At 43.4% G+C, this 23026-nt stretch overlaps 1 protein-coding gene across 1 annotated transcript in view; it reads right to left on the bottom strand.

Annotated features, from left to right (window-relative positions):
- The window catches only part of DPYSL3 (dihydropyrimidinase like 3), a 122175-nt gene extending 106960 nt beyond the window's left edge, over window positions 1-15215 (bottom strand). The window contains exon 1 of the mRNA XM_061616932.1: window positions 14687-15215. Coding sequence (XP_061472916.1) covers window positions 14687-15040 — 354 coding nt within the window. The 5' untranslated portion in view covers window positions 15041-15215. The remainder of the gene's footprint in view (window positions 1-14686) is intronic.
- Window positions 15216-23026: the final 7811 nt, after the last annotated feature.

The raw sequence follows: 23026 nt of genomic DNA, 5'->3' as shown, positions 1-23026 counted from the left end.
TTAGTATCCCGCCTCCTTTCTCATGAAGATTGAGATAGGGTAGCAAATACATCCAAAGCATGAGAATTGTTGTCATACTGTGAATTAAAGATGAGGGCCTCCTGCAGACACCATCTCATGAGGAAGTCCAAAGTTGTGCAGGGGGAAGGAAGAATTCCACCTTGTGGTTTTTCCCATTACAGTGTTGCAAGAACACATGCACTTGGCTGACTTTCTCTTCTCCTAAAGATACAGGATCAGTCTCAGGCCCTGAACCTGGCAACCCTACTGGGGGCGGCTCCTCTGATTTGTGGATGAAAATCATGTGCCTCAAACTGGGCTTCTGTGCAGTGTCGCTCTTCCCTTGCGTTCTGTAGGTGTTTAGGAAGTGACAAGGGAGGAGGTGGAGAGCGAGACAGGGGTCGAGTGGAGAGAAAAAAATACTAAAATGGAGGATGGTGAAGAATGGAGTGGAGGGAGAAAGGAGCCAGAGGGCAAGGATGTGGATGGAGGCAGCAGTGGAATGGAGGTTAAAAATTGTGGAAGTGAGGGACAACAACGTGTGTGTGTTAATACTGTGTTTGCGCTTGGTGCATGAAGCAGCCTCCACCCTGGCTACTCTGCTGCATTTGCAGTATTTTACCTTTCCCAGGGGAAAATGTTTGCTTGGGCGGGTATGCCTTAGTTGGTGGCAGGGCAGGTTCTGGAAGATGGCTGAGTGAGACAGACAACACTTGCTGGCTGAGGGAGAGTGGGGGGGTTGCACTTGGTTTGGCGCGTGAAGCTCTGAGCTGCGGCCTCTGCTTCCCTCCCCACCTCCCTTACCACCAGAGACCACCACTGCTATCTTATGGATTAAAAAATTATTCTATTACCCTCTCTGTGTGTGCGGATTTATTTTTAATTTTGTTTTAGGCTATTTTGGTGTGCAGCAGCCAAGGCCAGCACCTTGCAGGCACCTAACAGTGACAGCTCCTCCCCTTTGCTCCAATTGCAACAGAGAGAATGCAGGCTGATCAGGAGCCCATCTCTTCTCTTCCACTCCACTCCACTCTTTTTTCTCAAGTCGCTGCTGCCACACACACCTCCCTGAGAGGAGGAGGATCTTGATGATGTGCCACCACCCCCATCACTTCAGACATACTGACAACTGTGCTGGCGGGTTCAGCTGGCCCTCACTTTCCCACCTAGGAAAGTTCGTGCACGAGTTCTCATTCTCTGACTCCTTCCTCATGCAAGTAGAAAGGACCCACCCACATCTATTTAAGGGTCTTATGCATGTCTAACTGCAGCGACAACTTCTTAGCTTTGAATTGTAATGACTGATTCTGCTGTGTAGAGATGCAGAATCTTGTGTAACCTGTAAGCTGACCCATGATTCGTTTTAGACTGAAGTTTCTCATTAAACATACAGGAGAAAAATATACCAGCAAGTCTGATTCAAATGGGCTTGGCCAAGACATCCCAGGGCTCCCAAACATACACAGACACCAGGCACATCCAAACACATACACAGGGCCTCCTAAACACGCAACTCCCAAAACAGCCACCCCAGCAACTCCCAAAACAGCCCCCCCCCAGCACTTGCCGGCACCACATTTAAGCAGCTTAGTGGCCTCCCCCTGCCCAGGCTGCTGCTGGCACCACTCTACCTCTTACCTGCCTCCCATGTTGTCTCTGCCACCTGCTCACCTGCCCAGCATCTTCCAATAAACAAGTAATTTCCTGCTTAGTTGCTTAGAGGCAATTCCTACTTCTTGCAGGGGAACAGGCCAGCTACTTATAAACCTGCTACAAAAGTCAGTTCCCAGTGTTCATTTCTTTGTAAAACTCTTTGCTCAGCATGGCAGAAGTGACAAAGTGGAGGGGGCAGGCAAGAGAAAATACATTACTTTCCCTATTGCTCCCTTCCCATCTCTCTCAGGCACTCAAAGCCCAAAAAGGCTGGTAACCCATAGCGACTGGTGAAGAAAAGGAAAGATGAGAAATCGAATGCAGTTGCACATTCCCTACACCTTATACTTGGCTTAAAATGACAGTAGGCTAACAGCAATGCTTGTGCCCTGGTACTCTATGATATGAGTTTAAGGGGAAAAGAAGGAAATTGTCTCCCATAGGAACATACAGAGGCCTGACTATGAATAGCTACCATTTCCTCCAGCTGCTGTTCTGAGTGGAACACAACTGTGAAACAAGAGAAAAGGCGGTTTCAACTGGACTGGGAACAATTTGGCCACCTTTCCATATCATGCTAAGCTAAATCATGACTTTCTGCAAATGCACAAATGTGTTGGCTCCTGGTGACCTCAAAGCTTGTTCATGTTGTCCTGGTAAACCATAGTTTACTGCAACATGCAAACTAGGCCTTTGTCTCCCACCCTCATAACACTGGGTCTAACACAGTGCATCAAGGAGATCACAGACATAGCAAACGAGTCTATGTACCACAGGTGACTTTCTCCCTCCCCATCAACTTCAAGAATAGTACCCTGAGCCATGCATGGCTGAGAGAAACAAGGGGTAGCTGGAAGGCCTGCCTGCTACCCAAAGATTTTACTGCAGATATACACAGAGGCATGGCCTGGATCTGGACAACAAGCTTCAAGAAATGAAGGTAGGAGCATTTAGCCATGCAGTAATAGTTACTGCTATAGCTGGTGCAGAAATTAGTTTCTCCATTTATTGGGTGGAGGACTTCAATGCAGATACCTAACATTTATAAGGAAAAGTACACTTCACACAATTTATTTATTTTATTTATTATTTGATTTATAGCCCGCCCTTCCTCCCAGCAGGAGCCCAGGGCAGCAAACAGAAATGCTAAAAACACTTTAAAACATCATAAAAAGACCTTAAAATACATTAAACTAAATGTTAAAAATATTTTTTAAAAAAGCTTTAAAAACATATTTTTAAAAAAGGGTTAAAAACATATTATTAAAGAAAACATATTAAGAGCAATTCTAACACAGACACAGACTGGGATAGGTCTCAACTTAAAAGGCTTGTTGAAAGAGGAAAGTCTTCAAAAGGCACCGAAAATATAGCAGAGATGGTGCCTGCCTAATATTCAAAGGGAGGGAATTCCACAGGGTAGGTGCTGCCACACTAAAGGTCAGTTTCCTATATTGTGCAGAACGAACCTCCTGATAAGATGGTATCTGCAGGAGCCCCTCACCTGCAGAGCGCAGTGATTGACTGGGTATAAAAGGGATAAGGCGGTCTTTCAGGTATCCTGGTCCTGAGCTGTATAGGGCTTTGTACACCAAAACTAGAACCTTGAACTTGGCCCGGTAGCAAATGGGCAGCCAGTGCAATTCTTTCAGCAGCAGGGTAACATGTTGACAATACCCAGCCCAAGTGAGCAGTCTCACCGCCGCATTTTGCACCAGCTGCAGCTTCCGGACCAACCTCAAGGTCAGCCCCACATACAGCGCATTACAGTAATCCAGCCTAGAGGTTACCAGTGCATGGACAACAGTGGTCAGGCTATCCCGGTCTAGAAATGGCCGCAGCTGTCTCACCAGCCGAAGCTGGTAAAAGTCACTCCAAGCCACGGAGGTCACCTGGGCCTCTAGCAACAAAGATGTATTCAGGAGCACCCTCTAACTAAGGACCTGCTCTTTCAGAGGGAGTACAACCCCGTCCAAAGCAGGCAACTGACCAATTATCCAAACTCGGGAACCACCAACCCACAGTGCCTCCGTCTTCCTAGGTTTCAGACTCAGTTTATTGGCCCTCATCCATCCCACCACCGAGTCCAGGCAGCGGTCCAGGGCTTGCGTGGCCTCTCCCAATTCAGATGTTATGGAGAAATAGAGCTGGGTATCGTCAGCATACTGCTCACACCTTACCCCAAATCTCCTGATGACTGCTCCCAGACAGACAATGTCAGACACCAATATTTAGTACACATACATTGTGATCAAATTAGATTTTATAATCAGTTTTGTTTACGAAATGAAGCTTTCCCTTCAGAATAATCAACATAAGGCCTAGTTTTTCATTCTTCACTTTATGGACACATTTGTGCTTCTACACAAGTGCTACACAATGATTTCTCTAAAACACTGTAAGTTTCTAATCAGCATAAGAAGTTAGCTAGACATAGCACTCTCTCCATAAGTTGAGAAACCCAACACATTTTAAATGGGCTTTGAAATTGCTCAATAATACAGTTGTATCTGTATTAATGCAAATTAAAGCAATTTTAGTTGATCTTTCTATATGCTACTACAAGTTACTCACAGCAGGAACACTTTTCATACTTTTAATTTAACTAGCCTCTTTTACATCAAACTGGAACTCAAACATACATAATAAAATCATAGAATAGTAGAGTTGGAAGGGGCATATAAGGCCATCAAGTCCAACCCCCTCCTCAATGCAGGAATCCAAATCAAAGCATTCCCAACAGATTGCTGTCCAGCTGCCTCTTAAATGCCTCCAGTGTCGGAAAGCCCACTACCTCCCTAGGTAATTGTTTCCACTGTCGTATGGCTCTAACAGTTAGGAAGTTTTTCCTGATGTTCAGTCGAAATCTGGCTTCCTGCAACTTGAGCCTATTATTCCGTGTCCTGCACTATGGGACAGTCAAGAAGAGATCCCAGCCCTTCTCTGTGTGACAACCTTTCATGTACTTGAAGAGTGCTATCATATCTTCCCTCAGTCTTCTCTTCTCCAGGGTAAACATGCCCAGTTCTTTCAGTCTCTCCTCATAGGGCTTTGCTTCCAGTCCCCTGATCATCCTTGTTGCCCTCCTCTGAACGTGTTCCAGTTTGTCTGCGTCCTTCCTGAAGTGCGGAGACCAGAACTGGACTCAGTACTCAAGATGAGGCCTAACCAGTGCTGAATAGAGGGGAACTAATAGTTCACGTGATTTGGAAACTATACTTCTGTTAATGCAGCCTAGTATAGCATTTGCCTTTTTTGTAACCACATCACACTGTTGGCTCATATTCAGCTTGTGATCAATGACAATTCCAAGATCTTTCTCACATGTTGTATCGCTGAGCCAACTATCTGCCATCTTATAACTGTGCATTTGGTTTCTTTTTCCTAAGTGTAGAACTTTGCATTTATCCCTATTGAATTGCATTCTGATGATTTCAGCCAAATGGTCCAGCCAATCAAGGTCCCTTTGAATTTTCTTTGTCTTCCACGGTATTAGCTGTGACCAATTTTGTATCATCTGCAAATTTGATAAGCATGCTTTGTACCTCCTCATCCAAGTCGTTAATAAAAATGTTGAAGAGCACTGGGCCAAGGACGAAGCCCTGTGGTACCCCACTCGTTACTTCTGCCCAGTTTGAGAAGGAACCATTGATAAGCACTCTTTGAGTACGATTCTGGAGCCAACTGCAGTTCCACCCGATAGTTGTTCCATCCAGCCCACATCTAGCCAGCTTGCTCATCAGAATATCATGGGGCACTTTGTCAAAAGCTTTGCTGAAGTCATGATATATTATGTCCACAGCATTCCCAGAGTCTACAAGGGAGGTTACCTGATCAAAAAACGGGGTAAGATTAGTTTCGCAAGATTTGTTCTTCATAAATCCATGTTGGCTCCTACTAATCACTGCATTGTTTTCAAGGTGCTTACAGATTGACTGCTTTATAATCTGCTCCAGAGTTTTTCCAGGGATTGATGTTAGGCTGACTGGTCTGTAGTTCCCCGGTTCCTCCTTTTTGCCCTTTCTGAAGGTAGGGACAACATTAGCTCTCCTCCAGTCATCTGGCACTTCACCAGTCCTCCATGATTTCACAAAGATAATAGAGAGTAGTTCTGAGAGTTCTTCAGCCAGTTCGTTCAATACTCTAGGATGCAGTTTATTGGGCCCTGGCAATTTGAACTTGTTCAAAGTCATTAGGTTTTCCTTGACCGCTTGTCTCTCAACTCAAGCTCCAATCCTGCCCCTTCTACTTCATGTTTCCCAAAAGGGTCATAGACCTTTTTTGGGGAGAAGACTGAGCCAAAGTAGGAATTGAGCACTTCTGCCTTTTCTTTGTCATCTGTTATCATTTTGCCATCCTCATTGAGTAGCTGTGCCACCATTTCTTTTCTGTCTTTTACTATGGATGTACCTGAAGAAAGATTTTTTGTTGCTTTTAGCACCTCTCGTTAACCTCAGCTCATTCTCAGCTTTAGCCTTCCTGACAACATCCCTGCAATTTTGTGATACCTGCCTGTACTCTTCCTTTGTGGCCTGGCCTTCTTTCCACTTCCTGTATGTGTCCTTTTTTGTTTTCAGGTCATCTCTAAGCTTTTTGTGAAGCCACACTGGCTTCTTCTGCTGTTTTCCCCCTTTTTTCTTTGTTGGAATTGCTTTGCCATTGTGCTTTTAGAATTTCCTTTTTTAGAAACTCCCACCCATCTTGGACTCCTTTTCTCATTAGGGTCACTTGCCATGGAACCGTACTTACAGTTGTTCTGAGTTTATTAAAATCAGCTTTCCTGAAGTCCAGGGTGCATGTATGGCTACTCTCAGTTTTTGCTTCTGTTAAAAGCAAGAATTCAAGTATGGTGTGGTCACTTTCCTCCAGAGTTCCCGTAACTGCCACTTCATCCACCAAATCATCTCTATCGGTTAGAATCAAGTCCAAGATAGCTGATCCTCTGGTACCTTCCTTCACTTTCTGTAGGAGAAAGTTATCTCCAACACAAGTCAGAAATTTCTTGGAGGGCCGCATTTGGCAGAATTTGTCTCCCAGCAGATATTGGGGTAATTGAAGTCCCCCATTACTACTACATCATGCCTCCTCGAAACATTGGCAATTTGCCTTTCAAAAGTTTCATCTTCGTCTTCTCCTTGATTGGGTGATCAGTAGTAGACTCCAACCACCATGTTACTTTTATTCCTTGCCCCATTTATTTTAATCCAGATACTCTCGGTGGAGCTACCAAGCTCATCTTCCTGTATTTCTGTGCAGAGATATATATTTTTAACATATAGTGTGACTCCACCTCCCTTTTTATTCCTTCTGTCCTTTTTGTACTGTGTACAAAATGTACTAATTTGCCTTCTTTGCTATCTTTTCGGCGCCAGGTAAAAACCTATCTCTTCGCCCAGGCATTTTAAAAATTTTAAAATTTGAATTTAAAATTGAAAATTTTTAATTATGTTTTATTGTGTTTTTGTATTTTAACCTGTTTTACTATGCTGTGCACCGCCCTGGGAGCTTATTGCTATAGGGCGGTCTAAAAATGTAATAAAATAAATAAATAAATAAATAATTTCACTGGGCTCCTGCTGGGAGGAAGGGCAGGATATAAATCAAAGAATTAATAAACAAATAAATAAATAAAATAATTTCACACATTCCGATTTTTATATACACCACTGTAACTATGGCAAAATGAAATTGCACACTGCAATAGATAATGATTAATTAATTATTATTCAGGAAACTTATTTTGATGGAAGTTTGGCAACCATTGACTTCTGCTGAAGAATAGGAATATTTTCCCTCATAAACTAGATCATTCCTGTGTCCAGCATCAAAGTTGTAATTTACAATTACATTAAAGCCTGTGTTTTGTGGTATTATAGCCAGCTGTCATGGAAAAGACCACTTCACAAGAATACCTAGGAAAATGAGAGAATGCCTGGATTACATGCTGAAGGGGCAAACACTCCTTGTCCAATTCTTAAGTAAAGGAAAACAAAATGTAATGAATTTGTTTCTCACTAAGATAGAGAGATGGACTTTTTTTCTGTTCATGTTGTGAGCCGCCTTGTACATAAATTGTTATGGAAAGGCAGCATACAAATAAACAGTGATGATGATGATGATGAATTAAAATAACCATTCTGCCTTATGTTTCCCAAACCTCACAGACCATTGGAGTTAATATTCAGAGTTTTGACAAATATCTTAAGAAGCTTTGCTCATAGTGCAATCCTACAGATGTCTACTCAAAAGCAAGCTTCCTCCTTTTAAAATTCTAGAATAGATTTTACCTAATTACCTAACTACTGGGCATAAGAATTCTCAAAGAGTCCTGCTGGATCAGGTCAAAAGCCCATCTAGTCCAGCAGCCTGTTTTCCCAGTGGCTAACTAGATGCCTATGGAAAGCCTGCAAGCAAGATCCAAGTGTAAAGGTCCTCTCCACACTTGTGATCCCAGTCTGCGCCTGTGTTAGAATTGCTTTTAATATGTTTTCTTTAATAATATGTTTTAACCCTTTTTTAAAAGATGTTTTTAAAGCTTTTTTAAAAATGTTTTTAACGTTGTTTTGTTTTAATGTATTTTAAGGTCTTTTTATGATGTTTTAAAGTGTTTTTGCATTTCTGTTTGCGGCCCTGGGCTCCTGCTGGGAGGAAGGGCAGGATATAAATCAAATAATAAATAAATAAATAAATAAATTCCCAGCAACTGGTATTCACAGGCATATTGCCTCTGACAGTGATGGTAGCACATAGCCAGAAAGAAATTTCTGTCTGTGTATATAAATTCAAATGCCATCAATTTGAGGTGATGTGTCACCAATATGGGCATGACGCTTCCGACTTTTCATCTAGTCCAAGTGAAACGACAAAAATTCTAAATGAGTGCTTGAAAGTTAGTAATATCTTGGATTGTTGCCGATAAATTGATGCTTAATCCACTGGCACTAAGGGTAGGTGATCTATCAGATCAAAATGGTGATATCTGACCTCTTTTGGATGGGCTTAACTCCCTCTTAAATATGACATTTGCTAAGAGTGTGCAACTCTCTGTGCTGGGGCCAAAGAACAAGGCAAATTTGGGGTGATTTTCATCCCCCCCCCGAGTCAAACTATAAAAGCACTCCTAATTGGATTTGGACCCCCACAAATATTTGTGTTTTTTTGTTTTTCTGCACATTATATATCTTTATGTTTTTGTTTCTCTCCAGATCCATGGGCTTTGCAACAAGCGAGTCTCCAAATGCTGCCTGCAGAGCACTTTTTTTTAAAAGCAAAGCAGCAGAGTGTTTTTTTTTAAAAAAAGTTAAAAGCTCCATTTAACTTTCTGCTCTATTTGAAAGAAAAAGAAATTATCTGGAGCTCTTCAGCACTCTACAGGCAGTTCTCAGATTCCCTGTAAGAGTGAACGGGAAACACAGAGCTTTGATTTACACAGAGCGCTTAGAACACAAATCATAGATTGAAGCACTCAGACCACAGAGTGACTAAGAAACAGATCACAGTTTTTGTAAATACACAGATACAAACACATCTACAGTATTTAAAAACACAAATACAAGCACATCTTGGGACCTGTTCGCACTCCTAATATTTGCAGCTTGGTGGGGGTAGTGGGGCTTCTACATACATTTTTGCATAGCAGAAAGCACTTGTTCATATTTATTTATTTATTGAAGTATTTATAATCTGCACTTTCATACAAGTATATCAAAACTTGCTGATTAACCAGTTGTCCCATGGAGAAAAAAATGATATGGCCAGTTATTTAAGCTCTGGTAACAGCTAGGTTAACTGCAATAATATTTAATAACTATTCAGTTTCTTACCCACCCTTCACCATAATGAAGGTGCCAGCTACACCTCTGTAGAGAGGGAATTCCAAAACTTAAGAGGCTGCCACAGACAATGTCATCTCCTAGGCCACCACCCCCTGAGCAACTGAGGGTAGTGGGTCTGTACTAAGGAGGCAGTCTTTCAGATATTTGGGACCTAAGTCACTTAGGGCTTTAAACATAAATGTGAGCACCTTGAATTGGACCTGGAAGTGAACTGGCAACCAATGCAGCTGTTTCAAAACAGGGGTTATATGAGATCTAAAGCAAACCCCAGCCAGTAATCTGGCTGCTGCATTTTAGACCAGACGAAGTTTACAAGTAGTCTTCAAGGACAGCCCCACATAGAGCACAATCATCCAGTTTGGAAATTACCAGAGCATGGAGTACTATGGCAAGTAATCTCTGCCCAAAAGGGGCTGTAACTAGCAAACCAGGTAGAGATGGAAATAGGCATTCCTAGCCACCAAGGCAACCTGTGCATCCAGTGACAATGTTGGATCCAGGAGTGCTCCTAAGCGACAGACCTGTTCCTTCCAGGGGAGTGTAGCTCCATTCAGAATTGATCATCTTCTCAGCTTCTGAACTCAAAAACTTAGAAGACATAACACCTGTTTTTTCAGGATTCAGCTTCAACTTACTGAAGTTGAATGAAATTATCACATCCAGTCCATCACCACCTCCAAGAACTGGTCTAGTACTTTGGGCAACCTCTGAAGAGTGTACAGAAATTTTGACTGATTCAGTTTATATAATTTAGATTATTGATCAGATGTGGTCCCTTGGTATGTATATGCCCCCCCCCAATTTTCTGTGGACCACAGACATTTTCAGTGCCCATAGAGACTCCCCCAAACATCTGACACCTTTTCAAAAAAGAAGTAAGATTTTTGTGTTTGTTCAGGTCTCGCAGATTTTCCCAGTACCTTCATGTTATTTTCATGTGATTCGTTTTTAACCTTCCTCCCAAAATCCACAGTTTAAAAGTGGTAACCTTCCATGTTTACAGGTTATGTGCACGTTAATGGCGGTGACAGCAGGTTTTTTGTTTTTTACTTTGTACCAACCAGTCTTCTCCCTCCATTGCTTGAGTGTTCCATGGGTGTTTCTAGGGTTTCTTCTGCTTAATTATTTATTTGATTAAGCTCTTTTGTTTCTTAAAAGTTGTTGCAATAACAGTGCTTCTGCAGCAACCCAGTAATGGAGAGTGGAGTGAGAACAACAGAAATGGGAATGTTAAGAAGGCTTGCAGCAACTTTTTAAAAAAGTGAGCATCCTTTGTGCTGGAGGGAACTGAAGAACTAAGAAATAAAATTTAAATAATTACTGGAGGCAGCAGTGGAAAATTATTGGAGAGAAGTAACGTGCACTGAATTCTTAGACAGCTTGTATCTGGTGAGTGTGTGTGCTCTTTGTGTGTTGTATGTGTGGGTGTTCTTTGTATGGTGAATGTGCATGTGTGATGAGTGCATGTGTATGTGTGGTCTGTATATGTGTGTACATAAGTGTGTACATTGGTCATACCCACCACTGGCATGTGGTCTTAGGAAGAGTGACTGGCCATTAACGCGGCACTCAGGGCAAAAAAGGTTAGCCACCTCTGTTTTAGATATTGTAGATATTTATCTACAATATTTACATCTTTAAAATCTTGTTTTCATGCTCAATTGGAAATGCTGGTGTTGACCTATAAAGTTCTGAATGGTTGGGGCTAGGGTATCTGAAGGAGTGTCTTCTCCCATATGAATCTACCCATCCGTTAAGCTCTTCAAATGAGGCTCTCCTCCACATGTTCCCTGCCTTTAGAGGAAAGGAAGGTGGCTACAAGACAGAGGGTCTGTGGTGATAGTTCCAGTATTCCCTCCTTAGGCTAATTCAGCTAATGTCTGTCATGTTCCCCTGTGCTCTTAACACTATGCTATTTTAGCCCTGTAACTATTTCACTGATTTTTGGCTGCTGTTTTTAATATATTTTTAAGATGTTTTATTGTATCTGTATTATTGAATTTACTTTTTGTAAGCTACCTTGAGCACTATTTAAGAGGAAAGGCAGGATATAGGTTTCCCAAATAAATCAGTTATTGTACATTCTCATGCAAAGCCCCCAGGTTCCTCAAACGAATAAGGTTGAGGTTCAGCCCATGAGCCAACGCAAATGGTTATGCACTAGGGACCAAACAAACTATGTTAACACATGACTGGCCCTTGCATACATGTTCTTCCTGACTGGGACTGCAGTGTGGGGGGAGGTGGGCTCCAACCTTTTGTTCCCAACACAGACCTGATCTGGACTGCACTACCCCGTCCTGTGACTGCTAATTTCCCAGGAGGAAATAATAACTGTAGCTTCTCCCTCCCCCATTCCAGATTGGGACCATGGTGGTGGCAAATGGTTAAAGCTCTTCTCATGCTGCTTTCCCAGTCAAGATCACCACCCCCACACATGCCTCCTCTTTAAAAATCACATAATAATGCTACATCTCATTCGGCCCTAAGAGAACCAGTGTATTGTAGTGACTTGAGTGCTGCACTAGGATCAGGGAGACCCAGTTCAAAGCCCCACTGGGTGACCTGCAGACAGTCACTATCTCTCAGTCTAACCTACCTCACAGGCTTGTTGCAAGAAAAAAATTGAGGGGGAACAAACCCATGTACTCTACTATGAGTTCCATGGGGAAAGGGCGTGAAAAAGAAGTGTAAATAATAATATGCCGTATTAGGACATGGATAAGAAGTTGGGAATTGGGAGTCAGCTTCATGCCAGACTCAGTAACTATTTACCATAAGATGTTTGAAGGACAGCAGAGTATTAATAAATCAATGATATGAAATAAAGCTGTCCTCTATCAGCCCTTTCCTTGCACTTTTTTGAAGAAAAACCTAACACAGCTAAAAAAAAAAAAAACTAAAAAAAATCCTCACATCGCTCTCCTTCAAAAGTTCAGGTCAGGAATACCTGAACTAGTAACCTTAGATCAGTGCAGACTGTTCTAAGGTAAAACCAGGGAAAAATAAGTTATCATACCATTCACCAACAGTTCATTTCTAACCTACTTGTCACTTAAGAAGCTCTCCTTCAAACCAAAATTTTATTTGGATTATAAGGTAATAGTATGACAGTTTTTACATATGACAAAGGATCTGTTCTTCCAGTTTGAAGGAGCCAGCACACATTTGCACCTGGATGAACTGAAGGGGATTGGTTCAGTGTGAAATTAGCCTTATTCCAATATAAGGTAGCCCTAAGCAAAGCAGCAACCTGACAGAATCAAGGTGGAACTTGATTATGATATGAGCTCATTCTATGGATGGTTTCAGCTCCATGTGAATTCACTGCAGAAGCCTACACTGGCCTAGAAACAGACCAGAGCACTTCCAACATATACCAGTATTCCCACCCAAATCTAACACAGCTCCATCCCTTTGAGAACTCAGTTGATGCACAGTACCCTTCTCCTACAAGGAGTAACTAACAATGTGAATAGTTACTTAAGACACATCAGAAGAACTTACTTTGCTACAAATATATGCATTGAGCAACTGTGTGCAGTAGTTTCTCCATCCATGTCCTTGCAGCAAATCGCAAGCTCTACTACATGATAGTATATATGTTTTATAGCCAAACATATTGTTTCTGTATGGAAAGTATCATGTATGAAGCAGCTTAATAATCTAGCCAAGGCTAAAAACCAAACATGGACTCAAAGAATTATGCCAACCAAACTCAAAAGAAAAAAAAACTGATTTCAGGTACCAGTTTTTGTTTCAAAGGTTTCCTGCAATATAATTGGGGTGGGGTTAGGAGATAGGCCATTTATTTTCAATAGTTCTTGAGTATTTTTCCATTTTTGCAGTAGCCGCACCAAGTGATATGAAGGCTGTTTATAATAAAATAAAGAACAGGCATTTTCTTGAACCCCAACAGAATGCTTAGGGCCACTTTCAAAACCTAAAAATGTGCTGTTGACCCCTGATAAAAGAGCTCCTAATTCTAAGATGCAATATTTAAGCTGTCCTTGTTTTATTTATACCTTGTAAGATCAAGCATTTGAAATTCAAGCCATTTCAATTAAGTTCCAAGTTCTCCTTTTTATGAAAAATAGGGATCAACTTTAAAGTAACCAATTCTGGCATAAGTTGACAGCATTCTCTCTCCATGTGCTCACTTGACCATTCTGGGAATTGCAGCATAGAGCTTTTAAGTTAATAACTTTTAAAATTCTGACACTCAGTTTGTACAGTACAAGAAGAGCCCTCTCTCCCTTTTTCTCTTGAAACAGAAGAAAGTTGTAGAGCCTCCTCTTGGTTAACCACAACCTCTGTGAGCAATAAAGAAGATACAACATATACTGGATAAAATGAGTAACGGATTCATTCAAAATGATGGTGAATAACTAGAATATGATCATGTGACCTCTACAATTAAGCTCTGGGCAGACCTAAATTATTGCATTCAGAGCTTCTTCTCAGATCCCTAAACCGCGATATCTTACTTTAATTACTTCTAACCTGAAAGGCTAATCGGGAGCCATCAAGAAATATAACACGATTCCTTAAAATCAGAAGTGTTTAAGATACCTCACGCACACACACATGTAGTTGCTAAGTTTATTCTTCAGGAGGAAGGGGGGAGGGAAGCTAGGGGTCGATCTGTCTCTCTCTCTCTCATACTAACTGTCGTAACAGCCATCATCAACTTTGGAACAGGCCGTAAAAATGTGAGGCCAAGTATTTGTACAGTTTTGTTTTAACTTCTCCGGTGAATTTAACACTTGCAGCTTTACGAGATCAAGATGTTTAAAAGATGCTTAGGAACGATCCAACCGTTTCTCAGAGGTCAGATCACGCAGAAGCTCAACATAAATGCAAGAGGCACACTCCCATCCTAGGTTCGTTGGCGAAGGCTGCGATTCTATAGCACAAGGGCAACGTGGGGCTTTACTTGCGAATAAACAGGCACAGAAAATGGGATATCTTCCAACTCTCGAAGGCTGAGGGTCTTCTTCCTCACCCTCGTCGCTTCCTTGCCCCATCTTTTGTTTCTCCTCATTCGGGGCCATCTGAGATGCCACCCACCAACCCAACCCCCTCGGGGGGTGAGAGCCTCAGCGGTCCCTCTATTCCTCATCTCTGTCCAGCGGTGTGTGAGGAGGGCTGCCGGCATCTTCGAGGACGTTTCCCCCCCCTGCTCCCCGCCCCCTTACCTTGTAATCCTCGTGGTCGAGGTTTTGCAGCCGCTCCTTGCCTGAGCGGGCCCGGATTTCGACGCCGCTGGCCGGGGGTTCCGCCGGGGGCACCTCCGGCGGGGGGTGTTGCTGAGGCTGCGGCTCCTGCTGCCGCAACGGGGCTCGACGAGCTCCGCGCTGCCCCACGCTGAGCGCCCCGAAGTCCAACGTCTTGCTCTCGAAGGCGCCCTCCACGCTGCAGAACATCCCGCCATACTTCTGGCGGGGCACTTGGTCAGCGGTGCCTGGGCGCGCCAGGTACACGGGCAGCTCCTCTTCCTCCGCCTGAGGCTCCCCCCGCTCCCGGCCTCTCCGCCCGCCGCTTGAGGTCATGGCCGCCGCCGGCAGGCAGCGCTAAACAACTCTTGGGAGACGCTGGGTGGCAAGTCAAGCCCTTTCGCCTGCCTGCGAGGAAGGAGAAGAGGGGGAGGCTCCAGCCGGCTCCTCTGCCGTCGCTGCCGCGCCTCAGCTCAGGCGTGGAGTGACTGGCTGACTAGGAGAGAGAGAAAACGAGCGCCTGATGGGAGGGAGAGGGAGAGAGAAGGAGGTGGCGGGGCTGCCCGGCCGGCCACGAAGACTTTTCACACGAGCACCGGCTGTTGTTAAGACTCCACGCGCCCCAAGCTCAGGCAGAGAGGACGGCTGCGCCCGCTCTGGCATCTGTTTGTGTAACGGCGATGCAGGGCACAAGAAGCTCCCGCCGAAGCGTCTCAGGCAGCGATTGTCCTTCATCCTAATAATGTGCCTGACGGGAGGACTGACAACTTCCCAAACATATTCTTTCCTAGCGGGGTTCCTCTTAATCTTTCAATGGCTGTGTCAGGACAACTTTGAAGTAGAAATTCCATGCCAGGAAAAGCTTCACCTGTTTAATTTCTGCTTGTCACACAACTGCTAAGGTGGGGGAGGGGAGGGGAGAGGGAGTTTGTTTTTGCTTTTCTAACTGGACCTCCTGTGTTTTTAATAGGATCTGGACTCACAGAAGGGAAGGGGGCAGTTGAGTCTTCAATGAACTAACAACTTGATTTAAACCCATAAAAAATATCAAAGCGAAAAAAAACCCAAGCATGTAAAACAGCAGAGATAAGTAGCAAATCCCTATCATTTACCATGAAGGACCCAGGAGAACAGAACAGTTTTAACCTGCAGCCTAAAAAATAGCAATATTGGTGCCAGCCAAAAGTGTCTGGAGAAAGAATTTAAAATCCAAAGTGCCACCCCAGACAAGGCCATGTCTTCAATAACCATCTACCTAATTTCTGAAGATGGGGCTAGCTGGAGCAAGGCATCCAATGATTTTGTCAGGCAGGTTCATGCAGGAGAAGGTGGCCCTTTAGACATTTTAGTCCAAGATGTTTTTACCATAACTTATTCTATGCCAGTGATAGTTAAACATGCTGGATTTCTGCATGAACAAGCTGATTTTAGAGGGATAGAGGCAAGGCAAATAAAAAGGATATAACCACATTCAGACCAAGGGCCAGATTCAAACTTTACCAGCGGTTGCATTCTGTTGATGGGTGGGGCCAGCAGCCAAAGGAGCAGGACAAAAGTGGGCAGGACAAAACATGTAAACATACTTTACGTTCAATTCTCCCTTAGTGTTGGGGGAATTGTATGTAAAATACGTTTTAAAAATTAAGCCTAAATTGAGGGAAATGGTGGGACAGATTGAACCAATTGACAGTTAATGTCAAATGACATCATATGATTGATGGCTGGGCAGAGCTTGCTAGAAATGGCCTCACAAGCCATTTGGAGGGGCTTGGTAGGCCAAATTACGTCTGTGGGCCAGAGGTTCCCCAATGCTGCTGTCGTGCCTGCTGGAGTTCATAACCAGTGATACCCTAGCCTATTGTAACTGAAAGAGCAGGCAAGTTAGGTGGTACTTCTGGCAAAATCCTCATGTCTTCAACAACCACATTGTGGACAGATGTTGTAGCTTTTCCTGCCATAGTGATGGAGGGACGACGGTTACTTCACCGAATGAATTCCTGCACACCTTGCCGATGTTAAAGGTACAGATGTACGAGTGTGAGTGTAGTTATTTAGTAATGTGAGCTAAATGTTCTTTGCTCATGCAAATATAATCCTCTTCTTTATTGTTACTCCACATGACCCAGGGTCTGGAATTGAAATTAGTTTCTTGCTTAAGAGAGTATAATGAAGAAAGGTTCACCAGAGTTGTCACTACTACTCATGAAGGTTATAGGCCTGTAAGACTGTTTGGAACTGGGGCCTATTTGTTCTTCTAAAGTTCATTTTCTTACAAAAGCCATGATTTTAGATTTCCATACATCTATAATCATAAGACTTATAATTAAATCTTATCTCCATTTAAATAAAGGCACTTGAGAGAGACATGATGGAACAGAGCAGAATAACAGCATGCACTTGAAATATCACCAAGGTCATGATGCAGTGTATACACTAGTGTATACATGAATATACAGTCATAACATACTTGCTTAGGGGAAACCATAGCTCACCAGAGGTTTACTTACAATTTCTAGAGTTGCCACTGTTAAGAATTGCATGATGTATCTTCCCAACCTTATTTCCATGCCAGGAGGGACTTTAGTTATTGATTTCTGACTGTCCTGTAGTAGCTAAAGACAAGAGAGATTCTTCCCATTAGAAGGTGGCAGTTCTAAATTAGGCAGCCTCTTATAAAGCAGTAAATATCAACATACTTATAATCATATTCACTTGCTATTTTTATCTCCAAATTTTAGCTGCAAATATTCACTAAGAGGCAAAAAACCTTACGGTTTAAGAACGTACCTATAGCCAACAAATATTTCTATCAAACTTGAAAAAGCAGGGAAATTGGGCAGCTATAGTGAATGCACATGGGGAACAGGAGACCTGCTCTCTGAGATATTGTACTGTCCTACAAATTTGTCAATATGCAAACACAATTTGGGTTGGTCTTTCACAGTCCAATCCATTTCCTGTGTAGCTTGGAAGAATTTGGTAACATGTGCCTCTGAGCATAGGACGGAAGCCCCTCCACTCTTTTCGCCTCCTCCTCCTTGCCGAGCTGCTCCATGGCAGAGCTGCTCTTCCACTGCGCTGCCTGCCAGCAACCCTGTCCCGCCGGCTCCAGCCTGGAATGACCTGGAATGTTCTCCTAGAACCATCTCTGTCACTTGAGGCTCAGGTAGCCTCAGTGGCACGGAGTGCCTTCTACCAACTTCGGATGGTGGCCCAGCTGCACCCCTATCTGGACAGGGATAACCTGGCTTCAGTTGTCCATGCTCTGGTAACCTCCAAGTTAGATTACTGCAATGCACTCTACGTGGGGCTGCCTTTGAAGACGGTTCAGAAACTGCAGCTTGTGCAAAATGCAGCGGCCAGATTGGTAACAGGGACCAGACGGTCTGAACATATAAAACCAATTCTGGCCCGCTTGCATTGGCTGCCTGTATGTTTCCGAGCTTGATTCAAGGTGCTGGTTTTAACCTATAAAGCCTTACATGGCTTGGGACCACAATACCTGATGGAACACCTCCTGATACGAACCAACCTGTACACTATGCTCAACATCTAAGGCCCTCCTCTGGGTGCCTACTCCGAGGGAAGCTCGGAGGGTGGCTGTGATGTTCCTGTATTAATGTAAATATGGTAAGTGCTGTTTGTATAGAAGATACATGGTAAGTGGAATGAAAGAGGAGGTGGAGTAGATGAGCAGTAGAATGCTGGGTGATTGGCTGAGCGTTTGAATGGCTGAGAGTATAAATGGAAGAATGACAGTTGAATCTGGGTGTGGGTTCTGGTGGTGTTTGAAGGTGGGTGTTAGGTGGTGGATGTCAGGAGAGTGGAGAAAGAGGGAGTGGGAGTTCTAGTTAATGATAAGTCAAGTATCACAGGAATAGATGAAACCATATGCTTAAGTACCATTAGAAAAGTAATCTTTTCATTTCTGTTATTTAATAAATACTATTTTGGTTTACCGAAGGCCTGATCCTTGGCTGGGGTTTCACAGACCAGAAGGGAGGGTAAGGTAATTACCAAGGCTGAAGGGCAACAGTAACAAATGGTGGCAGCGGTGAAGAGGAGAATAATAACATTACAAGTATCCAGAGCAACCCCGAGTTATATGAGTTATCTACATTGATTCAAGGGGGTTGGGAACAGCATAAGCACAGAGTCACAAAAGTAACCAGACAGAGAGAGGCTCAGACAAAGTCTCTGGGAACATTGGTTATAGAATGTGACTGGTGGTGCTGCCTAGCAGGGGGATCTAGTGAGATCTGTGCTAGAGCGGAGAGAGAAACCATAAAAAAGGACAGGCCGGACTGGTGGAGTCCCTGGTGGTGCCTAGTGAAAGGCAGTAGCCACAAGCAGGTAGGAACCTGACAGGGAGAGCCAGGGAAGGGCGTCACAGTGGCAACAAGGGAGAGGGCCTTCTTAGTGGTGGCCCCCAAATTATGGAATGATCATTCTGACGAGATGCGCCTGGCGCCATCACTGTTATCTTTTCGGCGCCAGGTCAAGACATTCCTTTTCTCCCAGGCATTTTAGCATGTGTTTTTAAATTGTTTTTAAATGTTTAAACTGTGTATAAATTGTTTTTAAAAGATGTGTTTTAAATTTGTATATGTGTTTTAGTGTTTTTAGGTACGTAAACCACCCAGAGAGCTTCGGCTATGGGGCGGTACATAAATACAATAAATAAATAAATAAATCTGGACCTCCCCACAGAGACGCACCCGAGTCCCGCGCTATCACCAATCACAGAGCTCAGTGCTGGGATGGATGCACTTATGAAGCGCTGAGAGGAAGCCCCTTTCCTTTCCAAAAGGAAAACATTGGGAACAGTAGCATTCTTTTTCAAGGTTTCCCCCAACTTTTTATTCTACAGTAGACATGTGTACCCTCCAACCCAAATTTAAACCAAAGCTGTCCCTGGCCACATCCACACCAGACCTTTATTTCACTTTAAACAGTCATGGCTTCTCCCAAAGCATCCTGGGAAGTGTAGTTAGTGAAGGGTGCTAAGGGTTGCTAGGAGACGCCTTGTTCCCCTCACAGACCTTCAATCAGAGTTCCTGACTGTTAAACCAGTCTGGCCACTGGACCTCTGTCAGGGGAACAGGAGGTAAGAAATGGGATCCTGTGCAAGTTTGCTGAGAATGGATTTGCATTCTTATTGAGTTCAGTGGGATTTACTCCCCTGCAATCATGCTTAGGATAGGTGAAACTGACCACAGGGGATGGGAAGGGAAGGAGGAGAATGAGAGCAGGCAGGAGGAGAGGAGGAGGAGGAGGAGAGGTTTGATCATTTGCATGTTTATTGAGTTCAGTGGGATTTACTCCCGCGCGATCATGATTAGGATAGGTAACACTGACCATGGGGAAGGAGGGCAGGGGAGAAGGAAGAAGGGAGGAGGAAGGGAAAGGAGAGGGGAAGGAGGGGAAAGGCAGGTCTGATTATTTGCATGCTTATTGAGTTCAGTTGGATTTACTCCCATGCAATCATGCTTAGCATATGTAAAACTGACTGGGAAGGGGGGGAGGAGAAGAGGGAAGGAGGGCTGGAGTGGGCAGGGGAGGAGGAAAGGAGAGGACGGGAAGGAGGGGAAAGGCAGTCCAATCATTTGCATGCTTAATGAGTTCAGTAGGATTTACTCCCATGCAATCATTGCTAGGATGACCATGGGGCAGGGGGACGGGAGAGTAGAGGGAAAGAGTAAGAGGGGAGAGGGAAGCAGAAGGAGGGGGGGTAAGGGGCATAATGGTGGTGATGGGAGGGAGAAGGAGGGTAGGGCATGTTTGATCATTTGCATGCTTATTGAGTTCAATGGGATTTACTCCCGTGCACTCATGCTTGAAAATGAAATGGACTGCCTTCAAGTCGATTCTGACTTATGGTGACCCTGTGAATAGGGTTTTCATGCTAAGCGGTATTCAGAGGTGGTTTACCATTGCCTTCCTCTGAGGCTGAGAGGCAGTGACTGTCCCAAGGTCACCCAGTGAGCTTCATGGTTGTGTAGGGATTCAAGCCCTGGTAAAACTGACTATCGGGGAGGAGGAGGAGGGTAGGCCAGGTTTGATCATTTGCATGCTTTTTGAGTTCAGTGGGATTTACTCCTGTACAATGATGCTTAGGGTAGGTGAAACTGACTTGAGGGAGGTGTAGGGAGGGGAGGAGGAGGGCAGGAAGGGGGAGGGGAAGAGATTGGATGGGTGGGCACTGGGCAAAGGGGAAACCCCTTTCCTTATTTTTCAGGGTTTTCCCCACCTTTTTATTTTACAGCAAGCACATGTAGGCTGCATTCACACTGTACATTTATTCCACTATTATTCCACTTTAAACAGTCATAACTTCCCCCAAAGAATCCTGGGAAGTGTAGTTTGTGAAGGGTGCTGAGAGTTGTTAGGAGACTCCTAATCTCCTCACAGAGCTACAATTCCCAGAGTCCCCTGGGAAGAGGGATTGACTGTTAAACCACTCAGGGAATAGTAGCTCTCTGAGGAAAATAGGAGCCTCCTAACTCTCAGCCCTCTTCACAAACCACACTTCCCAGCATTCTTTGGGGGAAGCCATGAGTATTTAGAGTGGAATAATAATGGGATAAATGTCTGGTGTGAATGTGGCCGTAGTCTCCCATCCAAATTTAAACCAAAACTGTCCCTGGTCACATCCACACCAAGCCTTTATTCAACTTTAGACAGTCATGGCTTCTCTCAAAGAATCCTGGAAAGAGTAGTTCATGAAGGGTGCTGAGAGTTGCTAGGAGAGGCCCTGTTCCCCTCACAGAGCTTCAATCAGAGCGGCTGACTGTTAAACCAGTCTGGCCACTGGAGCTCTGTCAGGGGAATAGGAGTCTCCTCTCAGCACCCTTCACAAACTACACTTCCCAGGATTCTTTGGGGGAAGCCATGACTGTCTATAGTGAAATAAACTGTCTAAAGTGAAATAAACGTCTGGTGTGGGTGTGGCCCCCTGATTAGCCAAGCCAAGCAGCTGTGAGTCTGACTCTTTGAACACTGACAGTTGCTTCTTACTGATCATTCCCGGACATCATTAATGTCAATGCTAAATTCCTTAAGTTAATTAAAAATCGGCCAGGCAAGTTTTTAACTTTTAAACTGCAGAAGATGAAGGTCAGAGTATGGGGCAAGATCAGTAATGGGATTACAGGTACTCTATGAACATGGCTGATTTTTAATTAATTTCAACAAATTATGACAACTCTGACAGAAAAAAGTGCAAAAGGGGTTTGGTTTTTTTCGCTCTCGTTTTACACTTTGAACTCTCGATTCTTTCTGACTGTTTTGTGTATTACCATGAAAATTTAGAGGGTTGTTAAGTAAGCATTTCTGAGTTCAGGACTATAAGTTTTGTAAGGTTTTGTTTTGAATGAGCTTATGGAAAGCATCAGAATGGCATGGGGCATATTTTCAATTTAACGTTGTGGAATGCAAAATATCCATGCTGGTTATAGTATACAGCCACTCTTGTGGTTGTATAATCTACAGGTAGATTTGTGTGATACAGTGTGTTTATGAGACTATAAAATTAATTCTACCGGACTGCTGTGATGATCAAATTGTTGATTTGACCATCTGATAACAAAATTTGCTTTTTGTGTTATGGGTTTGCATTACAGTCGAAGTATAGATCACATCAACAAACTTCAAAACTCTGTATGTTGCTAATTACCTTGTTTCGCTGCCAGATTGTGCAGCTCTTTAAGGTGTCACTACAGTCTTTGTTGCTGCTGCAACAGACTAACATGGTTACCCTTCTAGAAAATGTGCAGGTTTGATTACTGTAAAACCAAAGTGTGATAGGTACAAATTTCATGAATTTCAAGAAAGCTGCTGATCTTTCTGGAAGTCAAAAATAAAGGGTCATTTGAGACAATAAGTTACAGATATACAAAAATGTTGGCATACTAACAAACTGCAAAATCCTGCTCCACAGCATAACATTTCCCAAATGTGCAACAAGGTAAACAGTGTGACATGATGAATCTACATATCTCTCAAGCAATAGTCACCAAAAGAGATTTTATGGTTCTCTAAATACACATTAAAATCAAGCGTCTCCCTGGACTGTTTACCATCAAGGAGACTCCATTGTAAGGTGTAGTAATTCTTCCTTGTGAAAGATATAATGCTGATCTTAGACTCTCATTCTAAGATAAGTTTCTTCAACTGTCAATGCCACTACTTTGGGGAAATGACTGAACGTGATAATGCATAATATAGCAGTGGTACAGGGAAAGTATCAGCTTTAGGCTGTAATCCAATACATAGTTACCTGGGAGTAAGCCCCATTGAACCCAATGGAGCTTACTTCGGAGT

This window comes from Rhineura floridana, chromosome 3 (assembly GCF_030035675.1).
Source record: "Rhineura floridana isolate rRhiFlo1 chromosome 3, rRhiFlo1.hap2, whole genome shotgun sequence".
Taxonomy (NCBI): domain Eukaryota; kingdom Metazoa; phylum Chordata; class Lepidosauria; order Squamata; family Rhineuridae; genus Rhineura; species Rhineura floridana.
The sequence above is the reverse complement of the archived record's forward strand: the minus strand, read 5'-3'. Positions and strand labels throughout refer to the sequence as shown.